General features: G+C 49.4%; 1 protein-coding gene across 1 annotated transcript in view; it reads right to left on the bottom strand.

The window, feature by feature from the left end:
* Positions 1-966: 966 nt before the first annotated feature.
* The window catches only part of tmem178bb (transmembrane protein 178Bb), a gene marked incomplete at both ends in the record, with an annotated part of 86,670 nt that continues 67,067 nt past the window's right edge, over positions 967-20,569 (bottom strand). The window contains 2 exons of the mRNA XM_084447628.1: positions 967-1,217; positions 3,283-3,420. Coding sequence (XP_084303754.1) covers positions 967-1,217; positions 3,283-3,420 — 389 coding nt within the window. The remainder of the gene's footprint in view (positions 1,218-3,282; positions 3,421-20,569) is intronic.

Raw genomic sequence — 20,569 nt, forward strand, 5'->3', positions numbered from 1 at the left:
AGGATGTGAATGAAGATGCTCCGATGTGGCGTTTTCCTGGCTGCCGTTGCTCTGGGGTATTCTGTACAGTAATGTACAAGAGCGGAGATTATCCTGGGATGTGCTCGACTGTCCCTCGTCTGCGGTCTCACCAATCAGGAGAGGCCGCTCTGGCGTACACTGACACGCCGGCGGCCAACCGAAGCTAAAAGTCAATGCCGCCTCCTTTTGTCCTTTTTAGTCAACATTGATGTGATTGATTTTTCTCCTTTTCATTTCCTCTCTCCTCTTTCAGAGTTCCACAAAACCCCACAGGGGGCTCCACCAAAGAGGTCGGCTTGTCCATCAGAAATCTTCCTGCGGACAACTAGATGTGCCATTCATTACACCTCTGACCCCTCCGTCTGTGTATCACGCCCCCCCTCATTGGCCTTAAGCTACTCCAACACCTCTAGTTTTCAAAACAAAACAAAAAACAAAAAAAGATGTCAAGCAGTTCACTTGACTGTCAGGAATAATACTCCGCTATCTGAGATCAGCTGCTGGATCTCCAAACACTGTTCAATTGATGTTCCTCTAACGTCTCTGACGTTCCTCTAACGTTCCTCTGACGTTCTTAGGAGTTCTCATGGTATATCCACCAAGGCATCTGCACCTCTCCAGCAAACAAAACTCAACTTCTGATCGTTGATTATATTTCTGTCTTTTTTTTCTTTCTTTTTTTTTTTTACTGTTAATTTTCAAGACACCAGATTCAAGACACCCATTATTTTACACGCACGCACACACACTATAAAAAAAAAAAAAAAAAAAAAACTGCAGCCAGGAAAGACTGGAGACGATTTGAAAAAGGAACGCATGGGATTAGTTTGCTTGTTTTTTTGTTTTTTTGTTCGTATTTGACGGTCTTCGTCTTTTTTTTTCTTCTTCTTTTTCCGGCTGTCCTGTCTGGAGCTTCTGATGGCGTCGGCCGGACCGCCCGGCCGTCTAGCACACCGTGCCATTCTCTTGTCTGGACTTGGGGCAGGCGGAGCGGGGAAGTGGCTGGACGGAGGGCGCCAGCGTGCAGAAGAAGCCGGCGATCAGGGTCAGGCCCAGGCCGCCCCAGGCGCAGAACATGGACCAGCCGTAGCCGTGGCCGATGTCGTCGGGGAGGCCGTACAGGTAGCGCGGGTAGCGGGAGAGTTCGAAGTTGATACCGGCCACACAGGTGCAGAGAGAGATGATGCAGAAGGTTCCTGGGACGAGAGAGAGGGAGATGGAGAGAAAGAGAGAGGGAGAGAGAGAAAGAGGGGGAGAGAGAGAAAGAGAGAGATACGATAAGAGGTAAGATATACTCATACACAATGAACCATTTCTGTCTTAAAATTGTTTATTTTATATAATAAAATAATAGTGATATAGTTTGATATTTCAAAGAGCCCCTGCCTGTGAAAGACATTTACATTATGGATACATTTTCCGCCGTTCCCGCAGAGAGCAGGATATAGTCTATTGGGTCCCATTACAAATTCCCTTCACTTTCGACTCGGCAATTTAAACATTCCCTTCTTTTTGAAGCTGCATACTGAAGGTCTCATCTTCTCGGCCTCACTTCAGAGACTGCGCCGTGACTTGGACGCAGTAAACTCACCTGGCCTTTTCCCTGCGCTTTTATTACTTGGCAACTTAATTGGCTTTTTAATTGCCTGCTCATTATGCAACTGATCGACACTTCATTAATCCCGGGCCTGTATTAACTCTGCTTACCTGCCGTCGAACGAGAGCTGCGCTTGATGTACAAGTACACCCCCTGGACATGAGGCTAGTATGTTGCAGGGACTTAACCCCCAATCCAACCCTTGATGCTGAGTATAATAATATAATCTTTGGTATGACTCGGCCGGGAATCGAACCCCCAACCTCCCAATCTCAGGGCAGACACTCAAACCACAAAGCTACTGAGCTGGTTTATTTCAAGGAACTAACATATTTATCTTTCTGTCAGGCCCCGCACGAGGCCACCAATTTGCTTTGCAGTTGTGGTTTCTGGTCTAAGTGGACCTAAATCCCCTGTCCCAAAAATGGGCCTACCCATAGACCTATGATGCAATGCGGCAAGAACCTCCTCTGGAATAGGCTACTTCACCCTGTTTTATTCTAATTCGTAGCGGCTGGCGAGTCTAGGCTGCTCGATTTGGCCTTTGTGTGACAGGATACCAGCAGGCTCTAGATCGGAAACCATGTGAATAGAAACCAGGCTCTCCCCCGAGGACACCACTCCCCTGGTGACGGGAGGTTACATGAGGCCAACCCAAGAGCCAAGGGCTCTATTGTCCATCCATCCATCCATCCATCCATCCATCCATCCATCCATCCATCCACATCCATCCATCCATCCATCCATCCATCCATCCATCCATCCATCCATCCACATCCATCCATCCATCCATCCATCCATCCATCCATCCATCCATCCATCCATCCATCCATCCATCCATCCACATCCATCCATCCATCCATCGTCATCCGCTTATCCGGGGCCGGGTCGCAGAGGCAGCAGTTCCAGCAGGGGGCCCCAGACATCCCTTTCCCTAGCAACATCAACCAGCCCTGCTGCCTGGGGGATCTTGAGCTGCTCACAGGCCAGTGTGGAGATGTAATCCCGCCACCTGGTCCTGGGTCTACCCTGCGGCCTCCTCCCAGCTGGACACGCCTGGAACACCTCCCTAGGGAGGCGCCCAGGAGGAATCCTCACTAGATGCCTGAACCACCTCAACTGGCTCCTTTCAGGAGGCGTGGCTCTACTGAGCAGCGGCTCTACTCTCTCTCACGGATGACTGTTCTCCCCCCATCTCTAAGGGAGACACCAGCCACCCTCCTGAGAAAACATCTCAGCCGCTTCTATCTTTGATCTATTGTCGAGATTTAAAAAATAATAATAATTAATTACTTCAATTGAAAGCTGGGACTACTCTTTACACCCACTGAATGCCTCGCAGCACTGGGACCAATTAAATGTATTCTAAACTGCCGTGATTTTATGTTCAAAAACATAGAAATTGCAAAGTTCTTTTCAACACTGACAGCAGCACTATAACAGTGGGTCTTTCTTGTTTTTATACGTCATTTGCTGGACAAACAGGACTGTTTTCTGGAATTAACTGCCCACCGATGTCAGGACAACAGGAGAGTAGCTGTACATTGACTACTGGGGGGCAGTAGTCGCTTTGGATGAAAGCGTCGGCTAAATGATTGTAATATAATGTAATGTAATATAATGAAATGTAATATAATATAATGTAATGTAGTGTTGAGACTCACCTCCCATGAGGAAGAGCAGGCCTGCTACGTACTGCATGAGGCCGCGGTCCCAGCAGCAGCCCAGCACCCCGACCACCCAGCCGAACAGGATGATGGCCACCGCCATGCCCATGAAGCCCGCCGTCATCCGCCGCAGGTCTGACACACGGGAGACAGACACGGGTGGTCAGCACAGTCACCAACACACACACACACACACACACACACACACACAGGAGAAAAACGTGCAAGGTCGACAACACACACACACACACACACACACACACACCCACACACACACACACACACACACACACACAGACACACGCACGTGTATACACACACACACACAAAGGAGGAAAATGTGCAAGGTCGACAACACGCACGCACACACACACACACACCTACACACACAGCAGAGGCGTAGCCAAGGTCTCCCAGGTGCCATTGCCTCCTATTTCACGGAGGAAAGAGAGAGCGAGCGCTTCGTGACAAACCGAACACCCCGGCTGGGCCTCACAGCCCTGAGGACGAGCCCTGCCTCTGCGGGGGGGTAATAACAATCCATGGGGGCGCAAGTAGCGCGAGCCCAAGGGCGCGAGGAGATGGCTGGCGTGCTGGAGCGAAGGTTCAGGGAGCACCGACCACGTTGATATCCACGCCACGGCTAACCGGCGCCAGCAGCATGAGTAAGAGGGACACGTCTGCCCGACAGGGAGGGGGTAGAAGCCCGTGGCGCGGAGGTCAAAGAGGTCATGCTAAGATAAGAAGCGAAATCATCCCTTAAGCCCTTCTCTCTACAGCAAATGTGGTTCTCGAGATTGTAATGTAATGAGCTCTGGTAGCTGCTTTGTCTAGCTAGCACACTGTACCTAATACCACATCCTGATCTGGTTCATAGAGGCATTGTGTCACATCACAACGTGGGTCAGGGTGACTGGCGGCGGCGGTGCTAGATGTCGTCTCCATGGACGGGGGGTTTTGGTGGAACTTTCCGGCCCCTCTCTGTCGGTTAGGCGGTGGGGCGGGTCTTCATGGCGAGGGGCGTCTTCATCTCGACGGGCGCCACTTGACGGACTATAACGTGTTCAACTCACAAAGTCTTTAAGTTCACGTTAAAGGCAGGAGATTTTGAATCTGTGACTTAATTCCGGCAGACAAAAAATGCTTCTTTTTTTAACAGATAGGAGTTCTACATAAAGACAAGACATATAATATAGTCTTATACTTAAGAGAGTCTGTCATTATGACCTCAGTGGGTGTATTTTGGGAGACACATCACCTTCTCAGTCACTGTGACCTCTCCCACAGGTACAGGTGTGTGTGTTTGTTTGTGTGTGTGTATGTGTGTTTGTGTGTGTATGTTTGTGTGCGTGCGCGCGCGTTTGTTTACTGGTGGAGGAAGACTGATGTGGAGAGAGGACTGTAGAACCTTCACGGCCCAGCAGCACCAGACGCACTGCCTCGTGGGTAATCTGGCCCATGATCCCACTGGGCTAATAAATCCCCTTCAGGACTCAGCCCTGCCCTGCCAGCATCACCAGCAAGTGCAAACACAGAGAGAGGAGGGGTGTGTAGGTCACCCAGCTCTGAACAAAAGAAGAGAGGGACAGAGATAGAGAGAGACAGAGGGGGAGAGAGGGAGATAGAGAGAAAGAGGGGGAGAGAGGGAGATAGAGAGAAAGAGGGGGAGAGAGGGAGATAGAGAGAGAGAGACAGAGGGGAGAGAGGGAGATAGAGAGGGAGAAAGAGGGGGAGAGAGGGAGATAGAGAGAGAGAAAGAGGGGGAGAGAGGGAGAGAGAGAGAGAGGGGGAGAGAGGGAGATAGAGAGAAAGAGGGGGAGAGAGGGAGATAGAGAGGGGGAGAGAGGGAGATAGAGAGGGAGAAAGAGGGAGATAGCGGAGGAGAGGGAGAGGTGGAGGTAGGGAGATGGAGAGAGACAGAGAGGTGTAGAGGGAGATAGCGGGTGGGGGGGGAGCGATAGAGAGAGAGGCGGAGTAGGGAGGGAGAGTGGTGGAGAGGGAGAGGCGGAGGGAGGGAGAGAGAGGGGTGGAGAGGGAGATAGAGAAGGAGAGGCGGAGGGAGAGAGAGAGAGGGGTGGATAGGCAACGGATCCATGGGAATACGGTTATTAAAATACTTAACATTCAATGTCAACCAACAAAAGCACTTTAAGCCATGATCTGGAGTTGGTGAAACAGCGCCACACCACCCCAGCTAGCTAGCTCTGATTCGGCTTTGCGTGCTAATTGCTAACACTATGGCGAATAGTATATGGACACCAATGAGCAGGTTAGCACCTTGCATGGCAGCTGCTGCCATTGGTGTGTGAATGTGTGTGTAAATCGGGTGAGTGGGAGGCCATTGTTAAGTGCTTTGGATAAATGCTCGATAAGTGCAGTACATTTACCATTACCATACTATCTGGAAGTCTGATGGACGAATCTGGGTTTGGTGGATGCCAGGAGAATGCTACCTACCGGAATGCAGTACCACTGCCTACTGTAAAGTTTGGTGGAAGAGAGACATTTTTTTTTTTCAGGGTTATTGCTGGGCCCCTTTGTTTCAGTGAGGGGTAATATTAATGCTACACGGTGCAAAGATATTTTAGACAATTGGGTGCCTCAAACACTGTAGCAACAGTTTGGGGGACGGCCCTTTCCTGTTCCAGCATGACTGTGTCCCTGTGCACGCCACAAAGCCAAGTCCATAAGGATGGGGCTCGATTAGTTTGGTCTGGAGGAACCCGAACACCTTGAAACAGAACGTCGATTGCGAGACAGGCCTTCCGGTCCAACACCAGCGCCTGACCTCACAAATGCCTCTATTTGGCCTAACGGACACCGATTCCCCACAAAACGCACTCCGAAACCTTGCGGAAAGAGCGGCCGCCGTTACAGCCTCAGAGGGCTGCTGCTGTTTGGCTGGAATAAGATGGAGGACAGAGGAAATGGCGAGCTGGGGATTTGCAGGCGGGCGGGCGACAGAGGCTGGTGTCAGCGCTTCTGTGACACGCAGACTCACAGAGCGCAGTTTAACAGACGAGGGGAGAAAAGGATGAACCTCCCGTCAGTCAGAAACTTGGAGGGGGGCCAAAGAACGACTCCGACATTTCCATTTAGATGTGCTTTTTTTGTGTGAATATAAATCCTACTGCAAACATGAAAAAAAGAGAAAGATTTCTCGGCAGCGGTTTAAGATGAAAAATGGCCGTTGGTTATGAAGGGCGTTACGATTATTGACACAGACAGTGTGGCCCAACTCTCCTAACACCCACAGACACCAAACACACTAAATCAACACCATAAAAGTGAATTCATCCTCTGCCAAATTGAGTGATTACTGCACAGAAATTATCTAAGATACGGTGTGCCTGCCAAATAATGTGAGATTACATACCAAGAAAAAACCCCATGGGGTTAGCCTCTGTCTGGTCGACTGACGAGCATGGCTTCTCGTTTGGACGCTCCCCAGACAAGCTGAGACTGAGACTAGACGCGCAGCTTGACGTCTGACATCTCTAACTTTCTGCCCGTCTGTCTTTGTCTGTGAATTCCTCCCCCTAGACGCAGTCAAAAGGTAGTCGTAGCTCATCAGACCAGAACGCCTATGGTGTGTGTGTTTGTGTGTGTGTGTGTGTGTGTGTGTGTGTGTGTGTGTGTGTGTGTGTGTGTGTGTGAGAGAGAGAGCGAGATTGGGAGCTGTCAGTTTGCCTCCCAAGCAGACACATACAGTCACCATAGAACAATGCTGCACCTCCTCAGAGTGACAGCAATGGCGGACTGGCCATCAGGACGTTGGGGCCGAATCCCGATGGGCCGGTCCTCAAGTGGGCCGGTGTGGCCCCCCCCGCTCAACTAATTGCTCAGCACCACCCCCCCCGCCCCCCCCCCCCCCCCGGCTCAACAAATCGGAAAGCCCGTTCAGTGGGCCGACTGGGGCTACGTTGCCTGACCTGAATTATTTCCCCAGTCCGTCCCTGAGTGACAGTGTCATAATCAAAGGATGTAAACGTGTGTGTGTGTGTGTTTGTGTGTGTGTTTACAGTATGTGTGTGTTTTATGAATGTGTGTGTGTGTTCTCACACTCTGAATAATGTTGTTAGTACTTGTTGGTATCTTGTGACACCCAGCATGACATTGTGTGCCAGGGCTGTAGAATGCTAGAGAGCGATGCTACTTATCTACACTGGGTGTCACATGTCTTCACCCTCCTCTACCCACCATCGTGCAGGAGGAATAAACCAATTCCCCTCTCTAAACCCTCAACCCCTGAACCCTCACAGACTTATTGACATCACCTGGTAAGTGGTTGAGTGCGAGAGGCTGCAAGGGCTTGAAATGGTCTAAAATCGAACGGGACAGCACATTGCGACGTCACGTTACATTGACAATGGCAAAACATATTTATGACTATTGTGGGCTTGGGACTTTTTATTTTACTTTTTTATTTTTATTTAATTTTTTATTTGTATGTTTTTGTGCATGGCTGTAAGCCAGCGCACCATAGATAGCGTTTGTCAGGTTGTCACTCCCTCCCTCCCTCTTTCCCTCCGTTCCGTTGTTGACCTGCATTTCTATGTTGCCACCACAAGAGGCAGTAGTCCCAGCACATCAAAATAAATATACCATGACATCCCACACTTTCAAGTGTCTGACTCCCATGCAGGAGATCAGGGGTTCAAGGGGGTTCAAGGGTTCCCATTTTGGGAAACAATACCCACACCCTCTACAAGCCTGTGGATTTATTCCTACGTTTACTTTCGGCCTTTCCATCCCTCTCCCTCCCTCCCTCCTTTCACTCTCCTTTCCCCTTTTTTTGGAAGTACAGGAGAGATTCTATATGAACAAAAACACTCTGACATCCCGCAGTTTGAAGTTCATCGGTAGTGTAGTGGATAAAGCGTCTGACTCTCAACTCACCCTTGTGGGAGATCAAGGGTTTGATCCCCGGATGAAAACAATCCTGTTTGATTTAGCCACAACCTTTCTTCCTCTCCTCTCTGCCCCCTTTTTTCAGACGGACTGGAGAGATCCCATGGGAATTTTTTATTTTTTTAAGGAAATGTACAGTCTGTTTTGCAGATGAATTAACTGTGTCAAACTGATTGCAGAAACTGGGTGACCAATTAAGTGACCAATTACAAGTCCGATTGATATACTAGACTTGTGCTTACTGTTATGTTTCTCTGTGTATGCAACTCTGTGTTTTGTTTTCTGCTCCTCCTGTTCTCGGTCCCACTCCCAGATTCCTGAGTGGATCCAGTTATAATTAATATAATTCAAAGCATTTTAATAAATATGAGCATTGTGATTTGTCATTTGTGTTTGTCACTGGATGTTATAGAAGTTATGTAAAAATGTGGTTACCTGGTGGTGCTATGTCAGTTATTGAATTTATGTGCAGTAACTGAACATTTGAAATACTCCTGTTTTGAAATTATACCTACAGTATAGGTGGTAAATACATTGCATGTATTTACCAGGTAAATGTTTAGTAATTGGGGGACTATGAAAGGAAGGGTTACCAAAGAAATGTTCAGAGTAAGTTAATTTAGCAATAGAAATCCATAAGCCTAGGGCCAATGGGCCTAGGATATAAACAATAAACGGTGGAATGGTGGTGGAGCAATAGCGGGAGCATTTTGGATTACTAGCGGACTGCTGTCCCTGATGCTAATAATCCGCCTGAGATCTGCTTGCCATTTGATGTGTAAATGGCCAGGAACCGCCAGCAGATTCAGCCGGAGGTCCGCCAGCTCGTCCATCGGGGACCCGCTGTAGGTCCGCTAGCCTTGTGTTATCTGGGTTTATCCCTTACCTTTGTCCAGAAACAGAAGTTGAACCAATTGCAGCAACATTGCTAAAGTTACAGGAATAATCAGTGTAACTGCTTTAGCCACTGACCACTACCATTAATGTTATGGAAGCTGCTGCTAGTTGTTGTGAGCTCATGAGCTAACTGGCTATCTCGCTCTTATTGTGTTGGATTAGCATTGGAAGCATTGGAACTGATGTGTCCAGGCAACAAGACCTATCTTAATTTATCAGACATTATTTCATGTCATTTTAATTCACAGCTATTTCAGTGGCGTGACTAGCTTCCGTCCTACCAGTCTTGAACAGAAACAAGCCAGCCACGCACTTAAGCCAGGCTGGACCTGGCCTGGTTCTTGTAGGCTTACATGTAAATTAATTTTGGGCTGATCAGATCTCTCTCTTTACAATATCACAACCCTCTGTGTCACCCTCAAAACATTTCTGTTCAACTTTGAATGTTTAAATCATTTCATTTTGTGGTCATGAGTGAATTACATTACTGCCTGTGATTTTTGTTTGTGATGAATTCAGAAGTATTTACTCATGAATGACAACACGCATTACTGCACAAATACCTTACAACTCTTTCATTATTCATGCTGGAAATCTCAATTCAAAGAACACTGCACCAAGATGGATGATTAACGCCATGCAGCTTTAACTGAGGCATCATATGATTTATGGAAAGAAATATATGTAATTTATAACCATAGCCTACATATTTTCAAACAAATCAAATTATACAAATCCATATGGTTGATAAGCTATATATAAAAATATTGAAACCCAAAAAATGATAAGGCTACAGGTGCAGACAACAAACATATTTTGTTTCGTAACGTGAACGTTAGGGTTGGTTGATCCGTCCGTGCTCGTTATTGTAGGTTCCTCAGGTAACTCTGCATTTTACATCACAGCGATATGAACTGTGGGTAATTCCCTCAGGCGAAGCCTGCAGAAATGACTTATGGAAAGGTGGCATAAAGAGCAATACCTGCAAATCCAGACTCTGTCCCCTCAGCGCAAAAACATGAACACTGTTACTGGCATTTTTCTTGAGAATTTATTTGAGACATTTCTTCACTGTGCTTCGAAAAAATCCCCACTGCTTACTCCAAACTTGAAAGGACTCTTGTTAATCGAGACAGCTATGTGCAATTGGATTACTATGCCACTTACACTACTGGTATGGCATCATTTAGACAACTGCTGTCTCAGTGTCTGGTGAGATTTCAACACTTCCTCTCAGCCCAGGCTTGAACAGGATATTATACATGCATTTATGCATAGACTTGTTTTGAATCGTAGTTACTTTGACTTATGGGCTAGGCATTCTGTTACCACAAAGTCAACTGAAATTCACTAAGCCATATTCTGCTTGGTTTGGCACACACACACACACACACACACAAAACACACACATGCTCAAATGCAAATAGGCTGGTGTCTGCGATTAGCATTTACACTCATTGGTGTCAAAAGCTGCTCCACGGTATCCAGGGGAAGCAGAAGGGGAATAATTGTATACATGGGTAATCTCTGTCTGTCCTGGTGGTTGGCTGATAATGGAGCTGCACCTGCTCCTGTATCATTAACATACACATACACCTTTGGATGAACTGAGTGGTCAATTAAAGACACCTGCGCACACACACACATGCGCACGCACAAACACACCATGTGCAGTGTGCACATGTGCAGGCATGCATGCACAGAGTCACACACACACACACACACACACACACACACACACACACACACACACTTACACTAATTGCTGCAGTTTCAGCTTCGCCAACTAGTTGCTAAAAAGACCATAACTATCATTACAGGACATAAACAAACAATATATCAGGAAGAGCTTCCCTACAGGACCACCCAGGCAAATATGACACATCAAAGTAAAATGTCAGTCATTCCTTTTCATTTAATTCTCTGCTTTTCTGTTTATTCAAAGAAATAACACCAAATAAGCAGTTCCCGAGTGGTGTAAATCTCATGCTACAGAACGGACACACACGTCACGCATAAAATCATCCGCAGAAAAACTAATCCGGGGGATGTACTGTAATTATCAGGTGTAATCAGGCATTGAATTTCACCAAGGGGGAGAGGAACAGTCTCAGAACTATGAGAGGGGGGTGGGCACGACATCTTTTTCATATTTGCAAATGAATGCGATGACATCCTGACAAAATGGGGGATCACACGGATCAGCACAATGATGTCTGTTCCCTTTCTCCCGACTCCCAGCGAGAGGCTGTAAGTGACGGCGGATAACTGGCCACCTAATTTGTTTGCTGTATCGGCGTGCGACAGGCTGCTCCTCTGTTTGCGTCTCTCTGCGGATTCCTCTTCCTCTATTGTTCGGTCCTGCGCCTCTCGCTCCCGTTTAATTATGTTTCTCCTGCTCCAGAATGAATGCGTCAGTGAAAAGTGCTTTCAAATGAAAGGGAAGCGGCTTTGGTGGCTGACCAGAAATGCGTTTTTAACTCAGATAAGATGGGTGGGGAGGGGGGGGTGTTTAGGGCGTCGGCAGCTGCTGCCGTCGCCTGGAGCCACTGGCGGAATGGCGTCACGGGCCACCACCACGGCGGTGGCGGCGGCCATTTTCTTGGTGACCCCGCGAGGGCCCGGGGTCCGCGTCACCCACCCTGTGGGGGTCACCAAAAGACCAGGGGGACCTGTGGCGATAGCGGTCGTTTCACCGAGCCGGCGTTGCGCTTGGGACTCTGTGGGCGGCAGCGCCGCTGCCTCGACTCGCGTTGACTAAGCGGCCAGTGGCGGGGGTGTGGGGAGAGGGGGGGGGGGGTTGGCAGATGGGCGAGGAGAGGTTGGGGCTCTTGGAGAGGGATTGGGAGGGGGGGGGGGTGAAGAGGGAAGGAAAGCGTGTGCGTGTGTGTGTGTGTATGTGGGGCGAAGGGGGGGTGGGTGTGGTGAGGAGGTGGATAGGAGGGATTTTCTCGCTGGAGACACCGAGAATCGCTGACTCCTCGACGCCCTCGGCCCACTCCTCCCTCGCCGCCCGGTGGGGGGGGGGAGGGGCGGGGCGGGGGGTTGATAAAGCCTAATTTCATTACATGATGTCAAACGCCGCCGGGGAGAAAACAGCGGAGAGCCTAAATCAAATTACAAACGATAGCAGGATGGTGGTGGTGGGAGGGGGGGGGGGGGGTTGGGGTGGGGGGGCTGTCCGTCCCTCTGGAAACATATGAGCCGTTGGCGGGGGGGGAAGTCCGCGTGGTTGGCTTGTACGGAGTCCTGCTGAGGCCTGTGGTTTGTGTATTAGTCCCGGTGAGTGACAGAAGAAGATGGACTGCGGGTATGTCACAGACAGCTAGCTTCCTGGCGGATGACATAGGACACATCTGTCCCCAGGGAACAGCCAATCATAGATGGACATGACATGAGAGAGGGTAGTGGTGATGGGAAGGGGGGGTTGGGGGTTGACATGGATGATCCCGGGGTTCACCAGAGGCCCAGGGTAGGGCAACGAGCTGCTAGTCAGCTCTCTTTGGGAGGCTCGGCCAATCGTGAACTAGGGGTGGGAGTGGGAAGGGGGGGGGGGGGGGGGGCGTCGTGACAGGACAGCTGGCATACGGGAGCGCCACCGCGCACTCGTCGGCCGTCCGCCGGCGTCTCCATAGCAACAGTGGACGTGACAGCAGCCTGCTTCACGTCGCGTGACGCGTTTTGGGTATTCAACAGGGATTTCTGCAGAGAGCTGCGCGAACCGGCCGAACAGCAGAAGAAGAGAGCGCTGTCGCTTTTAGGCTCTCAGAACCACAAAAGAAGAGAGCACTGCTGCTTTAAAGCTCTCAGAACCACAGAAACGAGCCGTACGTTGGCTGTTTGGGTCGTTCATTAGTCCGTCACACATGTACCAGAGAGCCCACCACCAGGGGGCGCTTGCCACTGTTCATTTTTCCCAGTGCCAAGTACATTTTGCTTTATACATTAAAAAAACGAAGTATGATTGGTGTCTCAGTAAAAGTAAAGTCTGTTGTCCTCAGGGGCCCGTCTATTTTCTAAAATCCAGTTCAGTGCTTGAGGGGATTTTAAGTATCTCTTTTGGTGCTTGTTGTAAATGTAAGAATTCTCATAGGTTAGTATCAAGGAAAGATGCATTGTGGGTACAATTATCATTAGCTATCAAGGTTAGGTGCATTGTGGGTACAATTATCATTACCGGTAGTTATATTCCTTATATTTCACTACATAGATCAGATTACTCTTATTAAGATAGTCCAGCTATGTTGTTTAGATCAGAGATAGAGCATGGCTGTAGGCCATATATGTATGTGTTGAACTGTGACAAAGTTAGTGTCCTCATGTGAGAAGTCTGTTGGAATCATTAATGGGTTTGGGCAGAGCTCCATTCTGCTGCGATCGTTCAGCAACTCACTCAGAATTTAGAGCTAAATACTATGAATATACAAAGACTTAAAACATTTAATATATTCATATATATGAGGAAAATAGCCCATTTTAACTCCTTCCACAAAGGAACACACATCAGACGGGGGACGAGTTTGCTATGCACTTGTATTTGCTGTAGTACTGACATTAGATATTCATCTACAGTAACAGTAACATCATAACGTCGGCCATTTATAACCATATAATCGTATCCAGGGAGTGGAGCGGAGGCTCCAGGCATTATAATCCCATCAAGGGCGCGGAGCAGGAGGTGAAAGCCGCCCGCTGGGTTGCTTAATTAGCCTGCTTACATAAAGGTCAGCGTGGAGGATCAAAGGTTAGGAAACGAAAACCACAAACTGAATGTGACACGCCAAACTGCACCCGGGATCACTTTCAATCCATAAAGCTTTACTCACGCAACACTAGCGTTTATATATATGGTTGTGTATATTACGCATACGTACGTCAATATTTCAGTCCAGCGTCACTTACAGTAAACAGCCAATGCTGCAAAAAAACAACAACACATGACTAAGCAGTTGAGAGCCATATAAAAAGACATAACAATATTTCTATTAAGATAGTGAAAAGGAAGGTGTTCTAGGGAAGGCCTAATAAGATGTTGGAGGGACGGGCTGTGCTTTTGTCAAGCCGTATTGCTTAAACCCCCCCTAGAATAGCAATTTTCGTTAATCGTTTTTTTTCTTTAATCAATCGTCAGGGTTGACCGGTTTTATGAAGCTGTGAGACAGAGAGGCTGCTGGGATAGCGCTGATGGAGACAGGCTCTGACAGGCCGATCCATCAGCAGCTGGCGTAGGGCACGCCGTGACACCATTAAAGTGTCCGTTTTGCATGACGCTCCCCTAATGGCCGTCGTTTTCCTCGCCGGCCGCGCCCCTCCCCTCCTCCGGAGGCGTCTCCCCGGCTGGCGTGATAAAACAGGACAGGCGACTCAGCGCTTTTGGGGGAGACTTTTAATCTGCCGAGGAGAAGGACGGACGATGGACGGATGAACAGACATTGGGGTTCTGCCGGGACAGACGCTCCTGACGTGACTCTAGACGGGAACGCAGCCCGAAAGACTCAGAAGAACGACAGATAGGAGGCAAAGAAAAGGAGAGAGAGAGAACAAGAGAGAGAAAGATAAACATAACTCTCATCAGTCTTGGAAATAAGACAGAGCTGCTGTTTTTGAAGGGGGGGGTGGAGTAGGGAGAAAGAGAGGGAGAGAAAGCGAGAGAGATAGGGAGGGAGAGAGAGAGAGAGAGAGAGAGAGAGAGAGAGGGAGGGAGAGTGAGACAGTGTGAGAGAGAGAGAGAGAGAGAGAGAGAGAGAGAGTCAGGCTCACAATGAGAGAGACTGTGGAGAAGAAACAACAACTGAGGAGAGAAGTCAGCTAAAAACGCAGTGCATGATGGGTGAGCTGGGTCGGCTTTAAGCCGCCGTCTCGCTCCAGCTCTCCTCCTCCTCCCTGCCTTCCTTCGCCTCACGTTCAATTTGTTGATGTGCCATAACGGAGCAATAGGGCCTCCAGCATTCACACTGAGCCATGAGTACGGCAATCTGTCTGTCTGCTTACCTACCCCCCTCCCCTCCATCTCTCCAGTGTGCTCAGAGAGGAGTACATTACCTATTAATAGTCTGATCATTTATCCAGCAGAGGGGAAACCAACCCGTCGAGAGCTGATACAGGAACACGTACGTAACTGTAATTTGTAAAAAAAAGTAGACCGCCCGTACGTAGAATTTTCTATGAGATGTCACCGTACTCAGGGGGAATATGAAAGACTCGGCTGGCTCTTATGAAGTCTGCTGGAGTCACACAGCGCCGCAAGTTCAGGGGAAGGTCAAGCCGCAGAAATGAGACAGATTTGAATAATGTAGCAGTAAATCTACATAGAGGCCGTCAGACAGGCAGATAGGTGGCACGGGAAGGGGGGGGGGGGGGGCGGGGGGTTTGGGGTTGGGGGGTGAAGAGCGCGGACGTGATGGACTAGTGCAGAGTAGCGACGTCTGTCATCGGCGCCGCTTGCCGACGCGCCCGAACTGCAGGGTTTGGTGGCTCTCTAATGAAAGACGATGGTTTCTCTCTCTCTCCCTCCCTTCCTCTCTCTCTCTCCCTCCCTCCCTCCTTCTCTCTCCCTCTGTGTGGTTTTAACTGTGATTCGGTGGCCTTCCACTAGCCACAGTGTGCAAAACCGTCACATCCTTTGTCACTCAGCAGCGGCCGCTGTGCCGGAGGCTCTCCTAATGCAGATCTCAACGCCGTTTGGGGACGGGGGCGGAGTCTTGGCCTGCAGGTCCTCAGCCTCTGTGGATCTCCGCGTGGCCAATCAGGAGCCGTGCTGCTGGACACACAGTGGGCACTGAACACCCACTCTATCCCTTAACTGAGAGCCAGGGAGAAGGGGGCCAGGGAGAGAGGAGGGGTTGGGGGCGGGGGTGGTGGGGCGGTGGGCCTTCGGAGGGGCCACAGGGGGTAGAGTAGAACGGTCCAGCGGATGTTGAACGAGTCCCCCCAGATATGACATATGACACATCCTACCATACTTCCTGAGTGAGTGGAATGGGGTGAATTCCTTGGATGATTACAGCTATCGGTTCAACCAGTGCCGCTGGGTGATTGGTCAAGCAGGCCCTGTCAGCTGACGAGGAGAGGATAAGGGGCTGTTTGATGAAAAGGCAGGTGGTGAAGACACACACACACACACACACCACACACCACACCCAATACACCTCACACAGACACATACACACTTAAAAACACACACACACACACACACACACACACACACACACACACACACACACACTCCAATTATAGAGACCACTTTCTATCCTCTTTCATTAATCCAGGTGAACCACATAGCCCTGAGTGTCCCCGGAGTCTGGCACTCGTTCAGCCTCCAAAGGGCTGCCGGAATATTCCATAATTTCCTTTCCACTACCTGGCTCTCCTGGGCTGATTGTGGGGAGGGGGGGGGGGCGACGGGAAGGGGGCAGGGGAGGTGAAAGTAATTACGTCTTAAGTTTTAGGACCTGTATAAAGAGGGCAGAGGGGCCAGGAGAGCGAGTCCCGCTTGGCTCCGTCTCCGGAGGACGGAGGAGGAGTAGACGGGCGCCGTCGCCATGACGACGGGGCGCTGAGTCAAGCTCATCCAGGCGCGTGGCTCGTCCACCCGATAACCCCCACCCCCACTGCCTCAATAACCAGGTTATAATTACATTAGCTGATCAAGAAAGCGCAATGCCGGGTGAGTCCCCCGGGACCTGATGAATATTACTAAAGATAAGAGATCCGAGATGAAATCTGGTCGGCAATATTCCTCCTGTCTGTACTTTTCTACATCAAGTGCTCTATTGAGGGGGTCACTGTGAAAAAAACGATCCAGGTCTTCCCCAACCCAAAACCCTGCATGACCAGCCAGGTCCGAATACTTCTCAGGGCCCGTGACGCTGCCTTCAGATCAGGTGATAGAGCTCTGTCCAGCGCTGCTAGAGCCGAACTGAAGGGAGGAATTAAGAACGGCAAAGCGGATTCCAAGAAGAGGATAGAAGACCGCCTCTCCAGCAGCAACCCATGGCAGGTGTGGCAGAGCGTACAGAACACCACCAGCTACAGAGGCTGTGATGCAACAACTGGAAACCCGGGTGTGTCGCTAGCGGAGGAGCTGAACAGCTTCTTTGCACGCTTCAAAAACCCAGCCACACCCTCTCCACCCCCACCAGCCTCCGATATCCCTGCACTCACTCTAACGGAGCATGATGGGAGACGGGTGCTGGGAGCAGTGAACCCCAGGAAGGCCGCTGGGCCAGATGGAGTACCCAGGAAGGTGCTCAGAGCATGTGCTGACCAGCTCTCAGAGGTCTTCACCACCATCTTTAACCGCTCCCTGGCACAAGCTGTCATCCCATCCTGCTTGAAATCAGCTACAATCATCCCCGTACCCAAGAAATCAGCCGCAGTCAGCCTCAACGACTACCGCCCAGTAGCCTCTCCTGGTCCGCAAACAAGAAGGCCCAGCGGCGATTACACTTCCTGAGGGTCCTCAGGAAGAACAACCTGGATCCGAAGCTGCTGGTGACCTTCTAGCGCTCCTCCGTCGAGAGCCTGCTGGTGTTCTGCATGACTGTGTGGTACGCCAGCTGCACCGAAGCAGACAGAAGGGGTCTTCAGAGAATCATCAACGCGGCGCAGAAGATCATCGGCCGCCCTCTCCCCTCCCCCGATGGACATTCACACCTCCGGCTGCCTCAGCAGAGCAAAGAACATGATGAAGGACAGCTCTCACCCTGGCTTCCACCCGCTTGACCTGTTACCCTCCGGCAGGCGCTACAGGTGCTGCAGAGCCAAAATGAACAGACTGAAAGACAGTTTCTTCCCCAGAGCCGTAACCACTCTGAATGCCAACATGCACTAATCCCCCCTCTCTCCCTTCCCTCCCCACTGTGCAATAAGGAACTACAGTGCAATATTTTATACAGTGCAATATTATTTTTATATACGTAGCCTATATTTTTATATTTTCTTATTATTGTGTGATGTTGTTTGTATTGTTGTATGTTGTCCTGCGCACCTAAGTTGAGCCTATTTTAATTTTGTTGTACCTTGGCAAAATGACAATGAAGGCATTCTATTCTATTCTACTGTATGCTATGTGCACAAGGTACGTAGGCTGCAAGTTCATCACCGGCTGTTTAATCTCTTCCGACACCCCGCAAGACTGCAAATGTAATCTGCACATCTCGAACGTCCCCCCCCTCCACACTCTACTAGCCTGACACTCCCCATTTCGTTTCACCTCATTATTCAGTCTGAATAGGCTCCTGTCACAGCCGTTTTCCCAGATGGGTGTTGCTGAAGGAGTCCTCAGCGATTAGTTCATCCCCCTAACAACGGCGCCGGAAGGAGTTACATAGTGGGGGGGAACTATTTAGTGTGGGTTCTGGGGGTCCTCCCCCAGGACTTTTTGACCGTCAGACCCCTCGTTTCCTGCATTTTGGTGAGTTTGTATGTGACAGTTTGCATAGCTGCGGGTATGTATTTTGAACAGCAGTTGCTGAAAAATGGCGTCATCAACCCCTTGCCAACTGCACAGCGGCGGAAGAACCATGGATGTAATGTTAGCGGCAGTGAAACAAAAGTGTGTCGTTTAAATGGCAGAGTCAGACTCTATCAGAGTGCAACCACCTGTAGGCTGGTACCTGGATCAACTTTTCAAAAAGTAGGCTTTTTCTCTGTGTTGGCACTGCAGGTCCCATCCCATTCCCATTAAGGCATTAATGTCCGATTGTTAAAAAGATTGCCATGAGGATGAGAGGTGTCAGTCTTTTTTCTGTGGGTAATTTAGGCTTAGAGGCTTTCCATGTCTGCAGAGTGTAAATATTCTCGAATGCAAGCAGCAACAAAAAAACGAATCCGTAAAAAGCAGCAGACAGGAGGACAAAGGCACTCAAAAAACGCTTTTGTATAAAACAACCAGAACCAACGTTGACGTTATCCGTTAGCAGAGAACGACAAAAACAAGCTTACACAATAACTCACAGATTTGCTTGTAAAGTGTCCGCATCGCCCATTAGTGACACTGACAAGCCAGATCGTTATTGGGCTACCAATACCCAAGTTCACATTATCGCGCAAAAACATTTACTGTAATATAAATATTTCATTGAAAAGTCCAGGGGCACTTTTTCATTGAAAGTGGGGGGACACAAGGTCCTAGTGCCCCCCTTGTTCCGGCGCCAGTGGCCCCCTAACCAATCACGTTGTGCGGTTTAATTCAAAGGACGCATTCAAAGGACGCTGGTTGGCCTGGTTGGAATTCCAACTGAGAAATCACTCTGGACGAGAGCCCAAGGGCGTAGGTTTGCGTATGGACGGTTGGGACATGTCCCTACCAACATTTTGGGAGGCCCAAATTGTCCCTACCAACTTTTAAGCAACCTTGTTCGCATTATCTTTGGAGTGCAGTTATATTAGATCATTTAGATGGCCTTCCCATTGTTTGGAAGGACAGAATTGGCCGTACCATTTTGAGTGAGTTAGTTTGCATTATGTTCGGAGTTACATTAGACTGTTAGCCTACCCCTTTCCTCCACCGTGAATGTGCCATCCCAGTATTTTTTTTATATTTTTAAACTCACGTTTGATTGGCTCATTTGGCTGAGATAGATTGTTGCATTTTTGCTGGATCTGAAGACCAACAGCCTTACAGTTGTGATTCTGACAGCCGTTTAGGTACCTCATCCCTTCTCCTCTAACCTCATCCCTCCCTCTCTGGCCTCATCCCTTCTCCTCTAACCTCCTCCCTTCTCCTCTAACCTCATCCCTTCCTCTCTAGCCTCATCCCTTCTCCTCTAGCCTCATCCCACCTCTAACCTCATCCCTTCTCCTCTAACCTCATCCCTCCCTCTCTGGCCTCATCCCTTCTCCTCTAACCTCCTCCCTTCTCCTCTAACCTCATCCCTTCCTCTCTAGCCTCATCCCTTCTCCTCTAGCCTCATCCCACCTCTAACCTCATCCCTTCTCCTCTAACCTCATCCCTTCCTCTCTAACCTCATCCCTTCTCCTCTAGCCTTGCCTCTTCTCTTTTTCTGCAGTCTCATTTCTTGTCCTCTAGCCTCATCCCCTGTCTGTAGAGCTGGAGAGAAGCTTAGAGCTGCAGGTTCCCTCTGTGGATTTGTATCTAGAGACTTTGAGCCTCACGTCCGTCTGTCTGGCTGTCCGGGGTGTTATACCGCGGGGGAACGCTGAGACAGCGGGGCTGTCTAAATAGACAACAGAGAGACTACTTTTTTTTATAGAAATATTTTGTCAACGAACCACAGTAAGTCAGACAATTCAACCTCTCAGCGAGAAAAGAGAATCAGTCACAGCTCTGTAGGCTGGTGAGGCCCTCCTGATCTCTCTCAGAATCCGCTGCTCCACACAGAGCAGTCTGGCCTGGCTCCGCAGAAATCCCTTTGTGCTTCAGACTTCAAATTTACTCAGACCAATCAGCGTCCAATGAGGAGGAACTACCGGCAGCTACAGGAAAGAAGATTGGCTACAGGAGTATGACGAT

Source organism: Borostomias antarcticus (assembly GCF_949987555.1).
Source record: "Borostomias antarcticus genome assembly, chromosome: 13".
In the NCBI taxonomy this organism is placed as follows: domain Eukaryota; kingdom Metazoa; phylum Chordata; class Actinopteri; order Stomiiformes; family Stomiidae; genus Borostomias; species Borostomias antarcticus.